The sequence below is a fragment of the Girardinichthys multiradiatus genome, chromosome 12 (genome assembly GCF_021462225.1).
Source record: "Girardinichthys multiradiatus isolate DD_20200921_A chromosome 12, DD_fGirMul_XY1, whole genome shotgun sequence".
Classification (NCBI taxonomy): domain Eukaryota; kingdom Metazoa; phylum Chordata; class Actinopteri; order Cyprinodontiformes; family Goodeidae; genus Girardinichthys; species Girardinichthys multiradiatus.
This window is the reverse complement of record NC_061805.1, coordinates 12,814,847-12,841,698: the sequence shown is the minus strand read 5'-3', so window position 1 is coordinate 12,841,698 and position 26,852 is coordinate 12,814,847. Positions and strand designations below refer to the sequence as shown.

At 38.4% G+C, this 26,852-nt stretch overlaps 1 protein-coding gene and 2 long non-coding RNA genes across 4 annotated transcripts in view; 1 reads left to right on the top strand and 2 right to left on the bottom strand.

The window, feature by feature from the left end:
• Positions 1–26,852, top strand: part of zmat4a (zinc finger, matrin-type 4a) — a 277,406-nt gene that overhangs the window by 29,896 nt on the left and 220,658 nt on the right. For both annotated transcript variants that reach the window (XM_047382377.1, XM_047382376.1), the window contains exon 2: positions 23,004–23,105. In XM_047382377.1, coding sequence (XP_047238333.1) covers positions 23,004–23,105 — 102 coding nt within the window. The remainder of the gene's footprint in view (positions 1–23,003; positions 23,106–26,852) is intronic.
• Positions 271–2,480, bottom strand: LOC124878435. Its single transcript, XR_007040768.1, has 3 exons — positions 2,416–2,480; positions 539–661; positions 271–411 (listed from the first exon to the last, which is right to left on the bottom strand). It is a non-coding gene; the product is annotated as an uncharacterized LOC124878435 (long non-coding RNA).
• On the bottom strand, positions 3,082–3,620 carry LOC124878436. The gene is made up of 2 exons (XR_007040769.1): positions 3,220–3,620; positions 3,082–3,147 (listed from the first exon to the last, which is right to left on the bottom strand). It is a non-coding gene; the product is annotated as an uncharacterized LOC124878436 (long non-coding RNA).

Below are 26,852 nucleotides of genomic sequence, written 5' to 3'. Positions count from 1 at the left end.
GCATAATACTTTGAGTTTAAACTTGCTACGGAAGCTTGCCGTCACTAGGCAGTCTGCACGAATGAAAGCTCTCTGCTGTGAGCACCAGCTTCTACAGAGACATTTTAGTGTTGAAAGAGAAAGAATACATGCTAGATGTTTTGTCTTGTTCTGGGATAATTTCGTGACACACATGCAGAATTACTGACACAGCATCAGGTAAGAGATTTCAAAGATTTATCCCATGGATGATTCACTTGGAGGATGTTCAGGTTTGAGGCCAGATTTGAGGCCGCTCCACACTCTTAGCCGCTGGTGGAGAGCGGGCAGGCAGGGAGAATTGGAGTTCAGGAACCTTTAGAGGATAACAGTTGTTGAGGTGATTTCCGGAATCTTTCAGCCAGACTTCAGAGAACGGAGAGTTTCTTCAGCCTGGTAACACAGGGAACAAGGAGTTAAACTGAGTGGCGAAACACTCTAAACATGCAATGTTTCTTGTAAAAACACAGAACTCTAGGAGTAAAGTAACTTGCAGGGGTTGATTACTAATTGGGTTTACCATCAGGCGTTGAATGATCATCTTGCAGCTCCTTATAAGCACAGCCTGGAAGTGGATTGCTCACAGGTGTGCTGCCGCTGGCCAGCCACACCTTCTAGCAGAGATCCTTAGGCCCTGTTCACACTGCAGGCAAATGTCAGAATCAGAATCAGCTTTATTGCCAAGTTCGTACTTACAAACAAGGAATTTGACTCCGGTACACTTTGCTCTTTGATTTTGTTTTTGCATTACAGAATATACATATTTTCAATGTACAATATACACATATATAATAAAAAGGTGCATTTGCAACATCTGTATGCTGTTGTTCTGTACTCTATTGAATGTTCAACAGAGAAACAGCCTGGGGGAAGAAACTGTCTCTGTGGCGGCTAGTTTTAGCGAACAGTGTTCTGTAGCGGCGGCCTGGAGGTAAAGCTCTGAACAGTTTATGTGCAGGGTGTGTGGGGTCTGCAGAGATTTTAGCAGTTCTTTTCCTGACCCTAGACCTGTATAAGTCCTGGATGGAGGGAAGGTCAGCCCTGATTATTCTCTCTGCAGTCCTGATTATTCGTTGCAGTCTGCACCTGTCCTGTTTTGTGGATGAGCCAAACCACACTGAGATGGATGAAGACAGGACAGATTGAATGATGGCAGTGTAGAAGATGACCAGCAAGCAGCTCCTGTGGGAGGTTGAACATCTTGAGTTGCCTCAAGAAGTACAGTCTCTGCTGGGCCTTCTTTCAAACAGTGTCTATGTGTGAAGACCATCTTAGGTCATCAGAGATGGTGGTTCCACCATTTCCACAGACTTGAGTGGGTTGAGTTCAAGGTAGCTCTGACTGCACCAGTGTACCAGCCGATCCACCTGCTGTCTGTATGCAGACTCATCACCGTCCTGGATCAGTCCAATGACAGTGGTGTCATCTGCAAACTTAAGGAGTTTCACGGACGAGTCCGATGAGGTGCAGTCATTTGTGTACAGAGAGTAGAGGAGTGGGGACAGAACACATCCCTGGGGGGCACCAGTACTTATTGATCTGGATCGGGAGAAGATGCTCCCCAGTCTCACCTGCTGCTGTCGGTCCGTCAGGAAGCTGTTGATCCACTGACAGGTGGAGGCTGGGACGTTGAGCTGGGTGAGCTTCTGGTGGAGGATGTCTGGTATGATGGTGTTGAAGGCCGAGCTGAAGTCTACAAACAGGATCCTGGCGTACATCACTGGGTGGTCGAGGTGTTGCAGGATGAAGTGTAGACCTAAGTTAACAGCGTCATCTGCCGACCTGTTTGCTCGGTAAGCAAATTGGAGGGGGTCCAGGGGGGGGCCTGTGATGTCTTTCAGGTGCTTCAACACCAGCCGCTCAAAGGATTTCATGACCACAGATGTCAGGGCTACAGGCCTGTAGTCATTTAATCCTAGGATGGTGGATCATCCCGGCTAAGTCTTATGTGGCCCAAATAATACTTTTTTGGGGTCAAGTGATCAGGTCAGGCTGTTTAAAGCAAGTGGGAATGCTCAGATCTGGCTCATATCTGACTTTTTCAAGTCACATTTGAGCTACATTCATATGTGGCCCTGAATCCAACTTGTATCTGATCTTTTGGAATGTGACTCCAGTCGGAACGACCAAGACTGATTAGATGCGAGTTTGACGTCACTTTCCATCGCATTCATCACAACTTTGCACCGACCAGCAGAAAATGGTAGCAGTTAGCAAAACATATGGGGGGCTAGAATTGAACTGCACATTGGAGAGACAGCGAGACGTTAGAGCTCGTTAATAAACAGAGATAAACCTTTATTCAAGCCCTAATTGAAAGCCGTCTGGATATGTTTGTATTGTACAATACGTATACAATCGTTCAAGCAGAGGACTTTAAAATGCTATTGAAGTTACCCAGCATGTAATGATCTGCCCCTGCTGCAGTCCGATACACTAGGTTGCCTCAAGTCTTCTGCCTGTGGAGTTGAGAAGAGAGACGTTGACATGAGTAAAAGTTGTTCTCGACGTGATAAAGTTCTGACTCGGTCACTGTAAAGTTAACATACCTGGCGCACCATTGCTGGCTGTGTCTCCGCATCCAAACAGTTTGTTTTGCTGAATTGGCAGTCAGATCTCCTTAAAAACAGGACAATAAAGAGTTTCACTTTCCTTCTATTCATGTGTTTCCGACACAGCCCTCGCTGGCACAGTAAATGGCTTCTGTTGCGCCCTCAAACCAGAAAACCCATTTCTCTGTGTTTACTGTTGTGCTGCGCATGCGGGTCAGTTTGGAGCCGCAACATTTTCAAAGTAATGGGAACGACTACACAAAAAAATCTGATTCCTGGAAAAACAAAATAAAAAAAATTGGATTTGAGCATTAAGACCTGCAGTGGGGAGGAACTCACACATACACACAAGCAGACTCAAACCCCAGGAACGTGACACATTTGCAGTAGTGAAGGTTGTGTTGAGTGTTAACGTAATAAGTGAGGAGGAAACCTCAGCACCAGTAGGCTTCTGTCATATTGGTTTTTAACAGATTTGACCCACATGCAGAAAGCAATTCAGGAGACAACGTTTTACAGTAAAGTGTTTATTTACAGTGCAGTGGCATAGGCAGGGAAACTGGAACCAGGAAACCAACTGTAAAATAAACAGGATGGTAAGCAGGGAATACTCAGGGTCAAGAACTAAAGAATAATTATTTAGCCTTACTGGGTTGATAGAATGATCCACCAGAGGGTGAGAAGTGGAGAGACCAAATAGTTGTTTACCCGTGAGACAGATGATGGTGGAATAATAGTGTGCCATAATGATAAGCAGGTCCAGGGTCTTCAGAAGTAGGTGTGGTGGAAGGGGGAGGGTGGACAGGTGTTCTTGAATGGTATACAAGGAGTGAAGAATACAGGAGGCTGCCATCCAGTGAGGTCCAAGAGGTTTGAATCTTTGTTCATGGAGCTTGATAGCTTCTTTCCAGAAGTGGTAAATCCAGGCAGAGTTCCACACGAAAAGACAAGGTCAGGTTCTGGTAATCCTGCAAGGTAACAAATACAAATGACTAAGAATCAAGGCAAGGAACAAGACAAGGTAATGTGGCTTGAGCTGTACCACTAAGGGACAACACTCTGGCAGTGAGTTGCTGGCAGCCTCCTCCTAATATACTCCTCAGCAGGTAATCAAGGGAATGATGAACACCTGTCTCCTCTCCTCCAGGTTCCACCCCATCTAGGGGCTAAGCACAGTAACAGCACCAAACAAACAGACAAAGCACAGATCCTAACAGCTTCAGAAGCAAGTGAAAAGCTAATTGGAATTATAGAACTTATCTTTTCTTTCATTTTCTTAGTTTATTTTTGTTCATTTTGTTTTCAAACTTTATCAGCCATGGAGCATATGGGATGTGGAGATCTCAGCAGCCTGTGTAGACTCTGAAATAAGGTAGAAACATTTACAATCTAGAAAAAAAATTATTTTGTTTTTAATCGAAAACATTTTGCTTCGATTTCTTTAAACTTCTCTTGCACATGCACATTTGCTTTGCTGGTGAATATTTAAGGAACGATCACTGGAGAAAGGATTATTAAATTACATATAAGGAGAGAAATTGTTCCTAATGCTGTGGTTTATTGACTGTCATTTTGTTTGAGATAGATCTGACCCACATACAGAACACTCAGAAGCACAACTGAATTAGTGAAAGCCGTTTTATTTACAAAGTGATACTGGAACGTGAACGGTAAAATCGCCAACTGCGTGGAAAGAGGGGAAGGAGAACCAGTGAAAACAAGAACCATAATCTTGAGGAATAAACGAGAAGTAATTATGTTAATGGAAAAACGGCTTACTAAGTGAGTGAAGTCAGGTCGCCAGGGGTAGAGGGAGTCGGGACCCAGGTGTGTGAAGCGGAGAAAATCCAGATTGTTTTACTTGAGCTGTAGAGTGAGTTCTGGTGAGTTCAGGAGTTAATTCAATGTTCAGGTACTTGAGTTGGAGGGTGGACAGGGTACGCTTCTGCCTTGGTTCAGGAGACAGAGGATAACAAGAAGCTGCCAGCTTGGTACTTGGAAACAAAATCCAAATGAAATCCACCAAACGTAGGTAATCTTGATCGTCCAGAAACTTCTGGAATCAAAGTCAAAGTTCAAAGAAGGATGATCAGAAAGTTCAGGTTTCTGCCTGTGAAGGAACATAAACAACATCAGCTTAGAGACAAAGAGCGAAGCATAGCCTTAGAAGTGGCTGAGCTTGTTACCACTGAAGACAAACAATCTGGCATCGAAGTGCTGGCAGCCTCCTGCTTAAATACTCCTCCATGCAATCAGCAGATCAGTCGCACCTGTCACCCAGCACACCTGAGAAACTACTGGAATTTTGTCCATACCTTTTTAAGGTATTTATTTATTTTTAAGGTGTTTATAAAGATGTCAAATTAAGCACAAAATTTGGGGAAAGCTATTTAAAAAAAAAATCTGTTTTACAGCAACATCTTAACTATTCCTTCATTGTGCAATTTTGCTCTGTTTTATCTTTTTAACTTTCAGTCTTTGTCTTGCATGGAACATGTTGTATTTGGAAATGTTGCCAGGCTGAAATTTAAAATGACCAAGAGAGTTCAAAATGTGGAATCAAGCTATTTCATCTTTGTTTTAAATTCGTAAAGCCTGGCTGTTCTTTAACGTGCATAGTGTAATGGTGTCACCTCAGCTCTGTTGAAGTACCCCTTTAAAGAGGCCTTCTGTGCGTTTGTTTATTCACCGTAACCTGGAGGAATTCACAACACATTAGAATAAATCACACGGATACAGCTGTATGCAATTCAAAATACCTGGACCAGGGGAAGCTCTCATGTGATCAGGACACACACCGAGACGATTTCGGAGCTTCTCACTGGGCACATTGCTTTTATTAAAACACACATTAAAATGGGCAGCGCCCTGTTTACAGTTTTTTCTCACATGTAGTCACGTACACACTTTTCCAGCTTTACCATATTTAGACAGTCATTGTCCTGCACCTGCACCCCGTATCTACTGATATAAGCAGGGAGTAAGTCAGTCTCTACTTTTCACACACCTTGAGTTCTCAGTATTTTTCTGCTTCATCACACTCAAGGCTATGTTTGTGCAATAACAATTCTGCAGACCACAATGTCTTATACTAACACAGGTTATACATTTTATTTCCCACAGTGGTTATGAACATAGTAATAATAATGATGCACACACATAACATATCTCCACAGCTCCTAATAAATAATGATTAGGCAGGAATGCTGAAAGAACTATTTCAAAATTTGATACTTTTTATAGAGAAATCGTACTCGGCAGGTTAAAGCTTTACAAAAAATGAGACTATAAAACTCAATTTAGCATTACTGAGGTATAGCTGAGTTTTGTCTTTTATTTATTTGGATCAGCAGGAATGTTAAACTAACATACAGTAGGTGGTTTGTGGAAAACTTTAAATTCTAGGCCTTACTATTAGTCCATAACTCTATCTGATTTAGCTTCTGTTAAGGCCTGTTGGTGTCAGGAGTGAAGAGAATCAAGAGTAGGAAAAAATACAGTAGCATCTCAATGCAAATTTAAAGCTTGCCCTATATGTCATGAAAAAGGAAACTCAGATCACTGCTCAATCACCAGGTGTAAAAATCCATGTAGCCATGCTTTTCCAACCCTGACGTATTTTTGTTTTTTTTGACTAACTTCCTTCAGTACCTTTTATTGCGCATGCTGCAAACCAGAAGTACATTTTTATTTGACCTGAATTATAAAGGTTTTTCCCTAAAGCATCAAAATTGAACAGAACAAAAGCAAAATTTCAGACTGATCCAAATATGTTGTACAAACACTGATATAAAAATGCAAAAATGATCATAGGATGACCTTGGTTAGGTGGCATTGGCAAATATGTATTTTGGTTGGTGGAACACATGATATCACCATAACAGAAATTTCAGATTTGTTTCTTTACCAGCACACAGTCCACCTTGTGCTGGTAAACACACTGTCCAGGACACCCAGAGACATTTGTCCCATTTAATCCACATTTAACATTTTCTGGGTGAAAATTAGAAAACATTAAAAACAGAACCTGGAACAAACATCAAATGAAGGGAAATGCTTTGAAGACTGGAAAAAGGTCATTTGCATTGTACTTTCCTTAATGATCAGCTACAGCAGCAGGGTAGGTTTCTGCTTTTTTCTGCTCTAATTGTTAGCTTCAGTCTGGCTTCACCATAACCTGTTATTATTAGCCACATCAGCCACCAGCAGCTTTACAACTAAACGGTGGAGTAACGGAGGGGGTGCATGGGTTTGCTCACTATTTAGTAGCTGACTGAGACGTCAGCTGATTGATGTTTTACTATTAATTCAAACTGCAGTAGGATGGAAGCGCATCTCGGCAGGGGAGCTCAGGCTGACCCACACCATTATTGGGCTGTCCGTGTCTGTTTAACTAATATTTAAACAGATAGTGTTATGCCTTCCGGGAGGTTTACTGGTTCACTGTTGCAGATACAGGAGCTTTACTGAATCTGCTCTTCATCATCAGTCTCAATTTGTGCCTTCCTTTGGCAGTCTTGGTTGAGAGGTGGGGCTATTTATGAAACCTTCACTTCATCTTCACACGAATAAAACTACAACATATGGACTAGTCAAATGTGGATTGAAATATTCTACATTAAGACACTGTTATTAGTGAAGCCGTTACTCTATTTAATAAAAAAAAAAGCAAAATAAATATTTCTTAATATTGCCTGATTCTCCTTCACATTTATTTGTGTTACATTTTTGCATGTGAGATGAATTTATTGTTACACCACTTTCATATACATATATTTTGAGCATTTCTTACCAAACCTACTGGGATATGCATTACTATGCACTTTCCAAGTCGATATTCAGGTTTCATGGTATGGGTAGGGAATAATCAGGAAAATAATACGTTTTTGTTCCCATTTTCAGTTTGGTTTGGACTAACTTACATTAAAATCCGAATATATCATCGGACTTGCTGGGGATCATTATGCATTTAAATTAAAAGACGTCTGACCCTTTTGGTTTAGACACAATGTGTTACTCTATTATTGTTTCTTAATGGATATAGCTGGCCCTTTCATATAAACTTTAATACCAGTAAAGTATTTGCTGACTTTCTCCTGGGGTTTGGTCGTAAGACAAATTTGTAAATTTACGCAAAAATCTATTTTGCATTATTTTGAAATATGCGGTTGCAGCCTTTCAGCCAGTTTTGCTGTATTGTAAACAGAAACAATTGTACATGTTTATGTTCATGTTGAATTAGCCTTTCTTTCCCAACAAAATGTGATACTCATTTGCTCTATTTTAAATACATGAGAAAAACTGCCTAGTTTAATAGAACATGGGAGTGACAAGTCAAACCTGTATAACAAGTGAGCTAAAATATTTTCAATAGTTTAATAATCCCTGAACCAAAGTCTGTTTAGCATCAATTATATAGGCTCCCCTATCTCCCACATTCAGTAATGATCAACTGAACTGTAGTGGTGCTTTAGGGCGTCTGCATATCATTGGAATGTTAAGCAGGTTTGAAACACTGCTCTTCTATCTAACTGTTTACTGTGGGGATTTGCATTTGGATGATATCAACATAACAGAAGGAAGGTGGGTGATAAAATATTTACCCCACTCGCCTGTAATTAAACTCATACTTCTTCTCTACCTATGAAGAATGAGAAATAACAGGCTGTGGCTGCAAACCTGAAAATTTGGTGGAATAAAGCTTGTTGTACCTATCACATTCAGGAGTTCTCAAGGCAGACCCATGACTCACAGCAGTCATGTCATGCCTTAGCTGGCTTTTGTAGGAGCACATTATTAATTGTTACCAGAAAACTTCAAAAGCAACTTTGAAGCGACCTAAGTAGCTAATGTACAAAAATCTAACATAAATCAACTCACTTATGTTTGTCAGATTTTGTGCCCCACTTGATTTTTTTTGTAACAAAAAAAAAAAAGAACCTGCTGTGTAATGTATCTTGAGACTCAATCAGAGGCATAGCTATTAATGTACAAAGCACCAGTTATTTAATCCGATAGGCAATAGGATAAAAACAACCACTGAGTATTTGTATTGGAGAAAGGTTAGACAGGTTAGAGACATCTCCGAGTTCCAGTCTAAAAGTAAAAGGTTACCACATTATGTAAGACTGAACTTTGAATTCTTAAAGTTTGATAAATAAGTCACCAGCCTGATTGTGTGCACAAATGACAAAGATTTGTATGATGGTTTGTCCAGTGGGGAGTAGAAAGTCAGGAGAAATGTTACCTATGAAGCAGTAGCTTTGACACCTAACAGACTGGCACCATACCCAGAGATTTAAAAGCACTTTGCTGTGATCCCACTTTAACTGCAACTCACCACATGGGCCAATAACAGCATTTGACAAAAAAAATATTTTTAAGAAAATTAAAACTCTTGAACAGCAATGTTAAGGCCCGACATACTATGCCTCTTCATGTTTGTAAGTTGCAGGAATCTTGTCGAAAAGCAGACGATATTCATGCTGTTTTTAGGTTATTTTAACAACCCTAGGGCAGAGATATAGTGTTTTCACTGCAGCCACTTTGGAGGCAGGGATGCGCTGTTTATACACTGTCTACGTAGAGGAGGAGAAGAAAAGAACTAAAAAGAAAGTATAAATTCTCACCAGAATATTAGTCCAGGTTTTTGTATTCTTGTTGTCTAAGAGATACATTATTCACACAAGGAAAAGAGCGGATATCTTCGTACTGTATTTCTTTAAAACAAGCTTAGTTGTATTTTCTTCTGCACATGATCTGTACTGTCGTTTTCTTTATCTGATTTGTGTTTGAAGTCAACTTCTAGCTTGAACTATTTCCGCCAATGCCAGTGCGCACAGATAATATGGTCACAAAACTTGGGCTATGATATGGGAGTTGTCAGAGCACACCACTTCTGTTCTGATTAGAGACCACTCAAAGCATTCATTTGAGCTAATGTTACACATGGGGTGCATGAGAGAAGTGAAAATACTGTTACACAGTCAGATTGCAGCTGCAGTCAAATACTTGTGTTCTTTCTGTTCTGACAATGACAAAAAAATACTATTTACTGCTGCAGATATTTATCGTTGGTTATTATTTATTGTTATTATTATTATTATTATTATCTCAGTTTCATAGAAACCATTTGGATTCTAATTGCATCTCTAGTTTGCAGCCCTGCAGTGTCAAATACCTGAAGGACTTCAGGTATTTAACAAAAAATGACATGACAAAAATGTAATTTAAGTGTGTCCTTTCCATTTTTTAAGTGGTGTACTTTTTACAGAGTCTCTCTTACACTTTATAAATCTGGAGCTTTTATGCATCAACAGATTCTCACCAGCGGGACTCCAGGCCTGCATGTGGGAGATGAAAAATCACCCCAAACCAAAAGAGTAGAACCTTAAATAAAAATTAGCTAAGGATGTGGCAACACACTTTCTAATCCTACAGCTCTGTTTTTCTGCAGTTAATGGCTTAGTATAGTGCCACTGTTAGTTGTAGCCAAATTAATGTATGGACATTAAAACAGAGTTTAATTAAATCACTAAGAAAATCTGAATCACCAAATCGATGAAAAATTGTGTTTTGTGTGTGTTGTGTGGTAGGAAAATACTGTTTTGCCAAAATCATGCGAAGCACTGGGAATATTCAAAATCAACAATTTGGAGGCACACAAGTGGATCATAAGGTATACTGGGAACTTAAACAGTAGAGTTCTATTTTTAATAAAACCATACCAGTGTGGTTTTCTATGGATGGTTAAATATGTCCAGCCAGCTAAATCATACAGAAGGCAGGGATGAGTCAGAGATTTAGCATTTAAAATGAGATGTAAAGAAGTGTGATAAACAGAATCAAGGTTCTTTAAAGAGGAGGAGGCTGGTACACAAAATAATTCAGATAGAAATGTGGATGAAGCATGATTTATTTCTGAATTAAAAACCAATTTCATGTTGACCTTAACTAGATGAGAGATATGTACAGTAGATTGAAGCTTTTCCCAACTACTTACAGTCTAGGAGGACATCTTTTCAATCATACCACCAGACATAAAAATTCATACTGTAAAAGGTTTCCAACCAAGCTTTTGATAAAAATCTTAAATTAAGCCAATTTTAGACCCTTCAAAGTTCTTTTTCAGGACAGAAATGTACATTCTGAAGTTCTTCTATCACCTGTGCATCTAAAAGCGCAGATGTGTAGATTGTATCATCTGAATAAAAATGTAGTTCAGCTCGAATGTCTTTATTTAGATCCTTTACCTAAATAGTTTTGCACATTTGTTTATATAGTTTTTATTGATAATTGTTTTTGCACGTGTGCTTACATTGTTTTTCACTGCTAATTTTTCAATAAAGTTCCTCCAGTTGGAGGTGAAACGATACAATTTAGTTTGATTTATTTTCATTATATTGATTTTATGCTGTGCAAAATTGTACATTTTGATGATATACAGGGTAAATGTCATGAACAAAGGCTATGTAATTTGCAGAGGGAGTCTTACAATGGAAATCAGCACTTTTATTTGACCAGATTCCCTGTTATGAGATTAAAAACACATTTGTCACAGTTTTGGCACATTTGGCTAAATTGTCCTGAAATCCTTGCTGTGCCTGGCACATTGCCCACTAAAACCTTTGTGGAAACAAATATGCTCCAACTGAGACAGATTTGCTGCAGTTATAGTCAAGATGTTGATAAATACAACCCAAAGCTTCTCCTAGGATGTCAAAAGGATTTTCATGGTGTTTTGCAGTGTTCATTTAGAAAAAACCTTTGGCGAGGCAGGATTTTTTTTCTTTGTTTAATCACAAATAAATCAGAGATAGTAAAAGTTATAATAGTGGTTCCACTTGAAAAATCTTATTTTATGTCTTACCTTTACACAGGTACCAAAGGTTTGCTTTTAGACTTTATAACTGTGGAGCTATACTTGATTAATTTCAGTTATGTAATTTCAGGTGGAAATTGCACTAAAACACCCCAGGGCTTAACAGGTTAGGTTGTGGAGTGATGGAAGCTGACAATATTATGACCACATCATAACAAGACAAAGAAATGTACAAAAAAAGAGAGCACAACTCTTAAAAATGGCCTTTTGTGGAGCAGAGACTGCTAATTCTGTGGAGAAGTCTGTGTGGATGCATGGTCGGAGCCAGGGCAATGATGTAAAAGTTGGATGAAATGCAACATAACCGTTCAGACTATGCTTTGAAACCATCGGATGCACATCTGATTTAGTACCACATATGGAAGTAGCACAATTTGGATTTCTTTCAGACCTCCATTAAAAATTCAGATATGGGTATGTGCAAGAAATAAAATTGATTTGGCCCGCCTTTTTCCTGCTGTCTGAACATAGCCTATTACTCAAAGCAACACATATTATCATAACATAGCCACAAAATCTACAAGAGAAGAACAAAGAAAGAAAGAAAATAATTAAAACCACTAAAGGAATTATTAGCAAGTGAGGTAAAACAGGACTAAGATTTCCAATGTTTATTAATTTAAACCTGCTTGAATGCTAATTTGCATAAGTTAGCATTCTTATGGTGTAACAACAGCAATGGCCCCTTTGAGCAGGTGAACAGAATTTGTAATCTTGGCTGTCCAGAGTTAAGAGGGTAACTACTGGAAAGGCCGGTGTGAGTCCCAGCTTGTCTGCATGGGCAATCGTCCAGCGTGGAGGCTTAACTCTCTCCCTGACGAATTACAACTGACCTTTCATTGCTGAACATCTGCTGGGCACTTGCTGCTGTGACCTCCCTTTCATCTTGTTTCTCCCTCCTCCCCACTGTTTCAGCAGCCTTGTCCATCCCCTCAGCCTCTGGCTTCCAACTCTGCACAGCTTGCCTCCACTCATTTGCTAGTTGCTCGTCATTGTCAAAGACAGATGTTAAACAGAGTTGATTGTGTGAGAAACAAGTCAGCTCCTTGCTAATTCCAATGTCAAATCAAGGTGGGCTGTTGCATTTCCCCTGTGACTTCACTGTTGTGTGTTGTTTCTCCTTCAAGTGGCAACATGACTTCTGTAATGAGCTCATGGTGCTTAGCTGAGATGGCTTGGCTGGAAGGACGCTGACAGCAGCTACTCTAATCATGTATTGATGATTGAATTGTATAGAATATCCCCTGTAGGTTTATGATTGCGATTGCTTCCCCCTAACCAATTACTCTGAAAATTAGTATTTTTCTCATTTTGAAGAGTCAACCTCTGTAATTATGACAGTGGATTTGACATGAAAATCCATTAGCTTAATGAAATGATCACCTAAGAGAGGCACATGTTAATTTACTGAGCAGAAGCTGCTCTTTTGAGAGCTGTACTTTACATTTACCTGAACTTTGACCACACCCGGTATTTTGCTGTTGATAGGACCACACAGTCCTGGACAAACTCAAAGTATTCAAGTGTGATTCAACAATAATTTGAACCTTTTGCCTCAATTCTGGTTCTTTGTGGCACATTTGGTAAACTTACATCCTAGCAAATGCAGACTCTATCAAAATCCTTAAGGAGAAAATATAAAAGACTACAAGCGCTCTTATATCATATGCTAGGTCAAAGCTTTTTTTAAAACTGTCTTAGGCTGAAAATGAGAGACGGGCTCATTTTCATGGGTTTATGTTGGAACAGTTTTGTGAAAAGGCTTATGTGTGTCACTTCTGCTGTACAGCCTTATCTGACTAGACACACACAGCTAGAGTCTTTAATAAACTTGAGGTTTGTTTTTATTTGGAGCAATTTGCTGACAAATCTTAATATGCTTTCTAAATGTTTTGATATCACTCAAACATGGCTCGTAATATGCTTTTGCAGTTCAAATTTTATCGTGTGCAGAAAATCTTTTATCTCCTGATTCAAAACCTTTGCCTTGCTTTGTATGTTAACATTAAATGTGCCTCAACTGTTCCCCCAAACAGACAGGAAGCAGCAGCAGCCAACACTTCTCACCTTCACTGTGAATATCATTGTAAATGGTGAAGAAGGCCCAGATTAAAGATCGACAACATAATATTTCTGCACTGTATTACAGGACCACCACAGCCTTGCACATGATAATAAAACTGGCTTCACAAATTGCTGTTACATGGTTTGCTGTGATTAACATGAAATGACAAAGTACAACAAAAACAGGCATCATGAGTTTTGTCAGGATTCTTCAAAAATCCATTGATTGGCTGTTTTTTGGGAGGGAAAAAAAAGATATTTATCCGGTTTTCAATACGATACATTGGACTACATCAGGACATCCTTGAAATATACAAAAAGGAGCTGAGAAAAGGTATACAAATGGAGGTCAAAATGACCTAAGAGTTTAATATGAAATATCAGATATTACTAACTGCACAAAAGTAATCATGTAGTATTATGTTTTCTAAAGGTTTGAAAAATGTACAACATACTTAAACTAGAATTGAAATACCCAAATGCAGGATTAAATCAGGTAGAGCAGAAAGGGCTGGAGTCTCATCCTGACAACTGATCATCATCCAGTCTGATTAGGTAATTAGGAATAAAATATAAATTAAATTTGTGCATTTTATTTACATGCTCAGTGTTAGACTTCAAAACTCGACAAAGAAGATTTAAAAGGCAAAGAAGTTAATTTAAAACCTTAATTTAGCCCGAGAAAATAAAATCTGAGAAGAGCCTTCTTGTTGTTGTTTACATGCTGCTGCGGATGTTGCCGCTGATTCCTTAGAATTTAGAGTTATTAATCATTCATTTCAAGCATCTGTGCGCCCATGCCAGAACAGGCAGTGGGTCTGCTGCTGGCATGAGGCTGACTATGCTATTTAAGGCTCTCATTTTTGCTGTTTGTGTATTGAGATGTGAACAAGAAAGAACACCACTATCAACTGTTTGCATGACTGAAGAGCGGCCTTACTGATTTAGGTTTTTTTTTCATGTTGAACTGTTCTTTAGAAGCCTCTGTTTCTGAAATGCCTTAGCCCGGTCCTGTCAGTCTGATTGTTGCCTCTGGGCCACAAGATGCTAGAGAGCAGAAAGCAGCAAGTTAGAGACCGATAGCTTCCTTGTGTTAGTTAATGCTGTCTGTCATGCCTTGGGAAAAGGACACTAATTCCTAAGACTGAAATGAGAGTTTGCAAACTTAAAGCCGTCAAAAGTAGGTTTGGAAAAAGGTTTCCGTTTTTCATTTAATCCATTTTCCTGTTATTGAAAGTGCTATACTTTATTCATCTGATATTTATTATTTACTACTCTGTAGTTCCAGGGTTACATTCCAAAACTGTTTCGAAACAGTTTCCCACCCACAATTTACTCATGACCTACGGCTCTCAGCATGCCTGCAGTGTTTAATAATTTTGATTGCAAAAAAAATGTAAAAATTGTTGCATGATCTAAACATCAGATATGTATGAAGGTAATTTTGGGGCAAAACTATTTGTGCATTGTAACTGTGAATTTGAAATCACAAAGATAAATGCTATAGCAGTTTTGTAATTGTACACATTTTTTCAGTCTTTCACAAATACATAACATCAATTACACCTCTTCAGTTTCTTAAATACGAAAGCGCAAATTATATTCTTTGAGTTACACATCAAAAACCTCTTACATTCACCGTTTTGCTCCAATTGTTCCTATTGGTGCAAAACTATTTGTGCATTGAAACTGGAGTTTTGTTATTGTAAAATGTTTTCTGTCTTTCACAAATACAAAACAGCAGTTACACATCTTAAGTTCATAAGTACAAATGCACACATTGTATTCTTTGAGTTTCACATCAAAAACCTCTTACATTCAATTTTTCAAAACAAATGGTGCAAAAATAAATTTACACACCTATATTAACATCTTCTTGCAAACAGTTTTTTAATTTATTTAATAAAACTTTTTTTTTTTTTTACACAAACAGAAATGAGTGAATACAATTGCATGAATCTTCTGCTGTGAGTCACAAATGCTGCTTTACAAATGACACCTTCTTTTAGTGAAGCGGATTGTTCAAACGAAAGTAGCAATGGCGGAGGAGAAAAGCTGTGAAAAAAGTTGGATAAATTAGGCTTTTTCTGAAACTAAATTAACTTTTACAATGGTTTTAGGCGAGAAGGTAGCTGTGGAAATCTGAAGTATATGCTCATCTTATCAAGATACCCCTTGATTGCAAAAGTGTTCAGATGTGTTCAGACATGTCCGCTCCCGCTGTGCTGACAGCCTGCTCGCCTCGCAGCTGACCAGGTGGTCGAGGCGCGCTAAACCCACACACATCGTTTTTAAACTGCCGTCGGGTTTCCCCAATGGGTGGAAACTAAACACAGATATAATTTCGTCAGATAATATGTAATGTTAATGTTTGGTTAATTTATTATTATTATTTGCTACAAGAAATGCATTTAAACTTTGGACAGAAACTTCATATGTTAGCAGTTGTTAAAAAAATTAATCAAACAAATGGTATTTGTCATAAATATATTTTATGTACGGTGTTATATATTTATATCTATGAACACAAAAATTATTTTGAGCATTTTAAATGGCTGAGAATAAAATGAAAAGATAACGAAAAAAGAAGATTTTAAAGAAAGGAATATAAGCCAGCAGGAATATGTAAAGGGAAAAAAAACAAACATCCGCAGTTATTTACAGCAGAGACAGCGGGATTAACCTTCATGCTCCATCTTTACGGCTTCACAGCTCACTGCTGTCACGGTTGCTAGACGATAGAAGTTATGCTAGAATAAGAGCGGGAACTGCTGGTGAAGGCTAGACCGTCTAAATTCACAGCCGATCACCATCGGCTTTCACAGGACCCGGATGAATTTGGTTACAGCTTGTGTCGGGAGTCTGCAGGTGAAGGTCAAACATTCAGCGCATATTAAATCGACCCAAAAACAGTTCCAATAGCTCCTTAACAGAGAGAAATTGAAACATTGTGTGATGAATGTTTATTTAACGAATATTTAGCAGAAAAGAGAGGACTCTCAGAACCTTTGTAAAGAGGGTGGTTGTTTGTGTAATATGAACGGATTACTAGACGTGTAAATTTTCTTCTCCCGGTGATTAATACTGCCAGAAACTTGTTGGACAGACATTTAATTTGTGATGTCTGAGAGCGTAAAATTATCCAAAAAACCACAAAGGTTGACCATCACCTTACAGTAAATGCAAATTACTGCTACTATTTAGATTTTATGTATTCTCAAATATCGCTTTTAGAAATGACTGGTAGATCCACAAGCAGCAGATTACTTCAAAATTATGAGAAGACATGTCAGATGGAGTTTAGACAATAACTGATTTTCTGAGACAAGGAACATCTGAAATTTCAATATTGATTTTAATCTGGTGTATTTTTGTAAAACTTTCATCAAGTATTTTGAAGCAATCTTTAATAAGCTTAAAAATCATTACAATAAAATATGCATTTTATATATTGAAAAGAAATAAATATTGGTGTCATTTGTTATAATAAGTGGGTGAAAGCATAACAAGAACACTTATTCAGTGCTTTAATACAGTTTTATAATCACAATCTTTACATCAGAGATGACAACAGTGTACCTGCTGGACTGAATATCTTCACTGACTCCCAAATTCTTCCACAAAGACTGATGAAGGGGCATCTGCTCTAGCCATGGTGATAGAAACATTTCCTGAAATCCTGAAGAGCTTCCTTCTTTTTTACCAGTTTGCTATCCAGGGAAGTGACAAGTTATTGAAATCCTCCATAATTTTCTTCCTCTTCCTGGTTTATAAAACAGATTTCCATCATAGTGATCTATCACATTAACTGTCCAGTTTCATGAAATAGGACACAACAAATCAATACAGTTGCCCATTTTGGTTAGGAGTTGATGCCTCCAAGTATCTGCAGGCAAATTTTAGATTGCAGGTCTTATGAAATCAGAATCAACTGAGACCCCTCACAGCCCTGCCCTGCCCTGCCCTCCCTCCATACTGAGGCGATGAGGAGTGCCGTGGAACTTGTGTTAGAGCTTGCTTGCTGTTATCAAGACATCTTTAATGTAGGAGCTTCTCCTGGTGTTGTCGTCATCCACCCAGATCCTCCACCCGCTGTGGCACTCCGGCTTGATGAGTAGTTGGCCCAAATGAAGGAAAGGCAAGTGACAATAAATAAAAAAAGACAGGGTCAGTTGATCATAAAAGAGTTATTCTTGTGTGATGCAAATACACTTGAGAAAATATTTAACAGCGACGTGGTTTTAAAGAGGCGAGGAACTTGTCAAAAATGTCTAAACAGAGAAAGAATCAAGAAAACAAACAAGGAGACAAATAATTATTCATTACTCATCATTATTACATTTAGTCAAAGAAGGAGGAAACCTGCACTGTCAAAACTGTGAAGAACAAGGGTGGTATTATTTTGTCATCTAAGTGTTCAGCTACAAGAGGGATTTATGCGCTTCACCTAATCTATGGAAAAATCAGGAAGGAAATAATTTTGGCAACTGTGACTGAGGTCTGGAGCCTTTGTTTAACTGCAAAATACAAGCACAAAGCCAAAATTATGTTTTAACTGTGCACAACCAGAACAACTCATTTACCCAGAACCTGGGTAAATGAGCTATAATTAGATTTCTGTATCAGGAGTTACACATGTATAAAAAAAAAGGATGGGCAGAAGGACAATTATGTATGACAGGTTATATAGCAAACCTGCGCCAACCTTAGTGTTTTTCGTCCAGAGGTCCACCGGGATACTGTTGGTTGATGACACCTGGACATCTGGACACCCCTTTTACCAATTTGAAAAGAATTAGGAGTCACTAAAACACTTAGATTACTTAAAGGTGAAAAAGGCCACAAAAAAGGCCCATAATTCAAGAAAAAATGAAGCTGATTGATAAAATGAAGTCTCACATACTGGGAGCTGAGGCTGGAGATGGGGTGCCAGCCTTTGGTGGTGGAATGAGAGTAGCAGTACAAACTCCCGGCAGTAGTCAGCATTAACTCTAGCACAAACAAAATCTGTAAAAGTTGTATTCTTGAACTGATTGTGAAACAGGCTTTTGAATAAGCCTTGGGATAAGAGTTTTTTTTTTTTTTTTTTTCAATTGGCTACTTATAGAAAACCATGAAGGTGGTCAGTTATTTATGACAGCATGCTCTTTATTTTGTGAAATGCAATGGGTGAACCTACTTGACTTTGGAATAACAATGTAGTGTATAGAAAGCTGTGTGAAACCAAAGTAGAAGTCATTCCAAATTCCCACCATCTCCTCCACTTTCTGTATGCTGTGTTTCACCTCTGCTGGCAAATCTAAACACAAAACAAAATAATGATTATTTCTGTCCACAAACCACTCATCTGTTTTGTACCACCTGGACTCAAAGATAAACTTACTGCAGACTCAGTTAGACTGTTACACATCACACAATGTTGAAAGTAAACACTTAGACTTTACTACATGCCAGGACACAATTGTTAAAATAAAAAAGATAAGTACATGTGTTTGTTAAAAAACAGACTGGTCATCAGAACAGTAAACAGTCTCCAACCATTATACTCTGCGTACTTAACAGTAAATCATTTTGGCTAATGACAACACTTGATGGCTATAATTAGTTGGTTTACTTCTTTCTCTTATATCAGTGACAGAGGTTCAACTGTGCTTGATAATGAGTTTTTTTACTTCAGTGGGTTCATCACTGGTGTATGCCATGGGAGTCAGCACACACAGTAACATATGAAATAAGATGCTGTTGTAAAGAATTCAATCCCAAGCCCGGCACCAGTGCATTTGGTGATGGCACACCAAATAGTTTAAGGCACATGTCTAGCTATACGTACAATTCTGCATAGTAAACATTGCTTTATGTGTGATAGTTTTCTTTTAATCACCACTTCCAGCAAAAACGTTGTATTCATCTTGATCTTAAAAACGCAAAACACACTCACCTAGAGACAAGCTGTGTTGTTCCTGCCCCCAACGCTAGTGTGTTAGCTTCTGGTATCGAAAGTGTATCAAAAACAGCAGGAGGAGTTTGCCCTCACCTCTCCATAGGTGGGCAACAATTTAGAAAAGCTGGTTAGGACAAACTGCGCTTCTATCAATAATATGTGACGTCTAGCATGTAACAACGTTGTTTTAGCATCACCCTCTGGCTATTCATAAATTACAGTGACCGTTATAAAATTAATGAATAAACATACACGACTGCGGCATGGACATATGTATGTAAAATCTGTTACAAATGTTTAATAAAACTTGCTGCTTAAAAAGTAAATACATTTCATTTTGTAAAGCCCTCAATGATAGACTATCGGGTATGGATAAAAATAACAATATTGCCACTATTTTAGATTTTTCTACATTAACAGCAGAATCTTATAAACACAGTTTGGGATTTGTGAAACCTTTATTTCATTTGTAAAAGTTTAAAAGAGGGCCATATTAGTGCTTTTTGACATCAGGACCACATTAGAACTGGTCCTGCTCTAAAAATACAGTTCTACAGTTACTACCATAGCATTCGATGGCTGCGAAGGCCGACAGTAATTGGCTGTGAAATTGGACGTTCTAGTCTTCACTAGCTGTTCCTGCTCTTACCCCAGCGTAACTTTCATCATCTAGTAACAGTGAACCATGGAGCTGTGAAGCCATAAAGATGGAGCCTGAAGGTTAATCCTGCTGTGTCCACTGTAAATAACTGCGTATGGTTTTTATTTTTTTGTCTTTACATATTACTGATTGGTTATATTCCTTTCTTTAAAATGTTCTCTTTTTATTATCTTTTCATTTTATTCTCCTCCATTTAAAATGTTCAAAATATTTTTTGTGTTTATAGATATAAAAATATAACACTGTACACAAAATACATTGATGAGAAATACCATTTGTTTGATTTATTTTTTTAACCACCACTAACATATGAAGTTTCTGACCAAAGTTTAAATGCATTTTTTGTAGCAAATAATACTAAAAAATAAACCAAAAATTAACATTACATATCATCTGACTGAATTAGATCTGTTTTTAATTTCCAACCATTGGGGAAACCCAACGACAGTTTTGAAAACGATGTGTGTCGGTTTAGTTCGCCTCGACCACCTGGTCAGCTGCAAAGCGAGCAGGCTGTCAGCACAGTGGGAGCGGAGATGTCTGAACACATCTGAACACTTTTGCAATCAAGGGGTATGTTGATAAGACGAACATATACTTCAGATTTACACAGCTACCTTCTCGCCTAAAACCATTGTAAAAGTTAATTTAGTTTTACAGAAAGCCTAATATGTAAAATTTTATTCACAGCTTTTCTGTCTCCTCCGCCATTGCTACTTCTGTTTGAACAATCTGCTTCGACCTGCAATGAATCATGTCATCAGCCTTCAAATGCAGCCTGCGAAGGGTGCAGCTGCTGAGTTTCCCTAGTCATCAACATGGCGGCGTTTGTACTACCGTTTGGATACCTACCTAGTCTGGAGCAGGCAGAGCTCTCTGGTGTTTGGACATACGAATTACTCACAAGTCACAGATTGTATTGCTCCAACATCAATTGTACGATTGGGGCAAAAATGAAAGCGCACCAAAGAGAAGGTGTGCTTGTAAAGCAGCATGTGTGCTTGTAAAGCAGCATTTGTGATTTGTGTGCAGTTGTATTCAATGGTTTGTTTTTGTGTTAAAGATAAAATATGATTAAATTGATTTGTGAGAAGATTTTAATACTGGTGTATGAATTTATTTTGCACCAATTATTGTTAGAAAGTCTGAGGAGCAGTTTTTATTAATTGGCAACTTAAAGTACTTAAAGTACTTAAAAATAGGATTCTCATACAGTGATGCAAAAGTGATTTAGCTAGAAACAACTAAATGCAGAGTTTGCAAGCACTATTTTTGCACATATTTTCAGTTAATCAAGTACATTAAATTTTTATAGAAGCAGTAAAAATGCTTAATGAAGTATTTAAAGACATTTAAAAGAGAAAGCTGTGGGTTTGTGAGGAGAAGTTAGGAGACAACGAAAAGCAACTCAATTTGAATGCTTCTTTTTCTGATTACCTAATCTTGTTTGATGTATTTAAAGACGTTGAAAAAGAATTATGTCAGAATACCCATAAAGTCAGTTCTCATCTCTCCTGCTGCTCATAATGAAGACGTATCTGATCCCAGCACATGGTTTGAGCCTTACTGCTTCCAAATATAAAATGTGAGCCCTTAATGGAGTCTTGGCTGAATTAGTAATAGCAAGAAAAGACAGTTCTGCTGTGGAGCTGAAAGCTCTGTGTTGCCCCTTTAAATATATATTTTGTCTAACAGTTAGCCCAAAGTTCCATCATATATATTAAAAGTTTTCTAGGAAAACCTGCCAGACTAATCTGTTGTAGTAATTTATTTATGATGGTCAAATAGAATTTTAATATTGTGCCTGAAGTAGGTTGTTTGTCATAAGAGGATTTTTCTGTCTCATTGCTTGCAAAAGCTGCTCAGTATCTGTCACTCAAGGGGGAAGTGGTGGCCTAGTGGTTAGAGAGCAGGACATTTGTGTCCTGGAGAGGCCACAAGGACCCTGGTTTGAATCCCCCTGCTGGCCACTCTGGGTCCCCAAGCAAGACCCTTAGCCACTGAATGCTCCCTGGGCACTACACAATGGCATCCCACTACTCCCTATGGGATGGGTTAAATGCGGAGGATAATTTCTCCATTGTGAGATCAATAAAGTCTTAATTAGTTATTATTATTAAATGCTTGAGGTAATGAAATATTGATTAAAAACAATGAAAGAATGAGGTGTGATCACAGTTTACTTGCTATGTTACATCTTGGTCGGTTTGTCTCAGTTCCTTAAGGACCAAAAGCAAAGGGCTCATTATGGTGACAACGAAATCAGGTAGCTTTTTTGTTTGTTCAGTATTTGGTCCGAAGTGGTATACAAGTGTTACTTCTTCGCTATCAGATGTCTGAGAAAAACTATCTTCAATTTGGTAAAAATCTTCCAAAAACACTAGAAGGAAAAGAACAAGTCAGGGCTGAAATAGTCAAAGCAGAACAGGAAACATTTTAAAAAGCAAAACACTGAATAAACTCAAATGGCATAGCAAACAGGAAACTAGTGAGCTTCCCCAGACAGTTTGTATCTGCAAGGAATCTTTTCCAGTAGTTTGATAAATGCACCTTCTTGTACACTGAACCAATAATTTAAAATTTCTGCTCGTGTACTAGCGGTGGGCCAAACAAATACCTCCTCAGCGCGTGAACATCAAATGTGATAATTCTGCACTTTTTGCTTGATCTAATGTGGTGTTCTGCTTCAACCACCAGAACTCAAACCCATGTCAGATTCAGTTTATGTTACTGAGAAGCTTTATAATCATATTCATGAAATCACAAACTATGCTTGTGTGAGTTACACAACTAATACAATGACATCAATACTTCAAATATTAAGTAGTACAATAATTGTGCAATCTGTTGTTTAACAACTATGCCTGTGTTTGTCTCTTTTTCTAGATGAAGTCAACAGAGGTGGACCAGGGGCTTTTCACAGACAGCTACTGCAAAGTGTGCAGCGCTCAGCTCATCTCCGAGTCCCAAAGAGTGGCCCATTATGAGGTAAAGATGGCCTCGAACATTACATCACCCAAGTCTGTTTCACTACACTGTTGTTGTGGGGATAATTAATTCTCAGGATCATGCTGTTTTGCTTCAGCACTTTGGAGAGACCAGGCTGATCTATACACCTGAACCCCGCAGCTGTCAGAAAATACATGACCCACCTGGGTTTTGCTATATCTTCTTCTTTAAGAGCCTTCTAGTACTGTGTTAGCATACAGAGTTTCTACATAATATCTGTAGTCCGAAATGCTAAAATATAGTTAAATACATTTTCACTAAATTGTGAATCACATAAATATGCACTAAGGGATAACGTTTGAAAATATGTATAATAGCACATAGTCCTTCATGGCATCTTTTAAAAACAGGTATCCTAAGTATGTGGTATAACTAGATGTTTAGGTCTGTTGCGTGTTTGCTGCCATATTTTCAAAGGGCATTTTACCAGTATTGTTATTCTGCATTATCATATAAATCTGGGCTGCAAGCAGTCATCTGCAGAGGTATGTCTAATGAGTGTTTGTAAATTACGTTTGTATATAGCAACTTTGTGGTTAAGAACAGCTGAGCAGACTGAAATGCATCATTCATTAACTGATTTATTGATTTAAGTAAAACTTAAATAGCCAAGACTCAGGTAGCTGCAAACTCAATGAACTATTTCTTCCAATGGGTAAGAGTCAGAGGTGGGTAATCCAGTTACATAAAGTAAAAAGCCTGCTCAGAGATTAGTTCCAACCATTTGTATTTCCAGTTCCACAACATAGACAGAGAATAATCACCTGGTTAATTGAACAAAATGAAGGAAAACTAGGAGAGTTTTTACTTTCTGGACCTGGATTAGCCATCTCTGGTAAGAGTCACCACTGCTAGCATGTGTATACATGTACAGGGCGTGGTCTTCTGACAGAGTGTGCCAAAGAGTAGGTGGCTAGATTCAACACTCTTCTTGTGGCTCATGCATTGGACTGGGTCCAGTTTAATAAAGCACAACAATACAGATAGCAACAACAAAGTTCTATAACTGACAGCTGTTTTTGGTAATTCCCCCCCACTGAAGATGAGCCATGTTAAATATGTTGGGATTATGATTATTGATTAATTAATATTTATCAATAATTATAATTGAAAATCATAATTTGACTAAATCAATTTCTTAACCAAAAATCCTTATTTATGAATCAAAATCAGAGATGTCCTCTGGGATTGTAATTGTGTCTCAAAGCCCTTGATAATTACAATTATACAATTCTCAGTAATAGTTGATAACTATTACTAGATGTCACTGTTTAATCAACCATTTCTGCCAAAACGTGGGGAACCTTTACCTTATTTTGACTGACAAATCACTCTTGCACATAATAAACACAATCGCCTTCTCTTTATCTATGTGAATATGTATTAAATCAACAGCCCTGATACAACCCGCTCTTCCGATTCAATAATCTTCTCCTAATCAAACATGCAAAGTTCTACACAAAAGGGTAAAATATCTAACTAAACAAAATAAAAACAGCAAGAAGTGTGTATGAGATCAAACCAGCAGTTATAGCAAAATTACGAGAGGAATATGGTGTTGAACGAAGCTTTGGGAGCAACCCTCCCAAAGTGTAGCTCAGGGGAACACAGGCCATCATAAAACTTCCCTGCGCACACAAAGAGCTGTAAAACTTTTGGCGGCAACTAATAAGCAGTAAAGTTGAAGACAAAGAAAATGGTGAATTTCAGCATGAGGTTATTATAGCAGTTCAGTTTTTACCTCACCTGAGCTTGCTCTCAGGCGTTACAACAACACAGCAAAATGTTCACAGCTGGGAAGCACAGCAGCTTTCAGATATCCAATAGCAGTAAAAGTTTCAATAAAATGTTGCATGCAGATACAGTTTAGAACACATTAGACTATAAGTGGCAACTCTAAATCGCACTTAAACCTACTCTATCCTGCCCACGCTATTTCTAATAAAGAAATAAAAATAAAAGGATGGATTTTACTTGATGTAGCCTCCTCTGAGCAGAGGAAGAGAGAGAAAGGGGTTGAAGAGTTCCATGTGTCCGTGGATACTCAGCAAAGCAATCTGTTTTTTGTCCTTTGTGACCTCCTTGGCAGAGAGGTGAAAAAATATGACGGACCGTCACTAGTCGACTGGAACAAAAAAAACGTGGAAAAATTGCGTCTCCTTGAAAACTCCGTGTTTTTTTGGTTACGTGTTAAACCCAGGTCTTCGATCGGTAAAGTTGAAAACTTACAAACCTTCTTATTCCTGTAAGCTTAATTCGTTTAATTTTCTCGTTGGCCAACTGGGAGAATGAATGAAAGTCCACGTGGGATTTCTTTTCCAGAATGATGCGCTTCAGTTGCGAGATAACCGCGTCTCGGTTTCCAGCTGAAAAGCACCTCCTTAAAGGGCCACCTTCCTATAAAGTCTCCTGTGATGTCAGACTTGGGACGCCCCGTCATATCAGTCGCAGTGCCCGCTGGGATTTGTAGTAGCCGACTATACTGGGATACAAAATGGCCGATGACGCCGGAAGGCCTGGTGGTGTCCAGCAACATTTAAATGGTCCAATATTCAGCAAACAAGTGGTCCAACAAATACCATTGCTTATTTGGCCTATCTTTAAATGTTAACTTTGTCATGTCAGTGTCATATTGGTGAATTCATTAACAAAGAAGTCCGAGTTATTATTCTCCAACAGTGGGAATGAAACCCCCTAATTCCAATTAAATTGGGATGTTGTGTTGTATTTGGAACGTGCTGCAACCATCAAATCCAAAATAAGTGAATATCTGCAAAAATAAAATAAAGGTTTAGCAGTTTGAACATAAAATATCTTGTCTTTTTGTGTATTCATCTGCATATAGGTTGAACAGGATTTGCAAACCATTATATACTGTTATCTATGTTTTACACAACGTTCCAACTTCATTGAAATTGGGGTTGTAATAATATTAGGTTTATGAGATGATATGAGATGAGATGAAACAAGATTGTACCATTTCTTTTGAGAGAATAAGAATCTCCTCCCTTTGTTGTGTTCTTTTAAGGTTTCAGAGACCAAAAACTACAGGATGTTTTTAAATCATCTGTGTAGGATATTCCACTTCATGTTTTACCCGATACTATGTCTTTTTATGCCTCTCTTGATATAAATTGATTCTAATCCCCTCCCAAAAATACTTGATTTTTGTGTTTTCACAAATAGATTAAAGGTTTGACAAATCCTAGACAGTTTATTATTCTGTATAATTATCCTGTTTGATCAGTCTAGAGGGAACCACACATCAAGAGAGGTGCGTCAGTTGTCCCCTTAAAGAGCACGCAAAGTGTACATAGTAATGACGCTTCAGAATAGAACAGGTTTGAAAGGGATCACTAGGTGTGGGGCCCCAGTGCGTTTGTGACTCACCTGGTTGGCTTGTTTAAAGGACCTGAAGAGAGCTGGGACCACAGTATCAAAGAAGACCATTAGTAACACACTACGCCGCCATGGATTATAATCCTGCAGTGTACACAAGGTTCCCCTGCTCAAGCCATAGCAGGTCCAGGCCTGTCTGACGTTTGCCAATGACCATCTGGATGATCCAGAGGAGGAATGGGGAAAGGTCTTGTGGTCTGATGAGACAAAAATAGAGCTTTTTGGTCTAAAGTCCACTTGCCATGTTTGGAGGAAGAAGAACGATGAGTACAATCCCAAGAACACCATCACTACCGAGAAGCATGGAGGTGAAAACATCATTCTTTC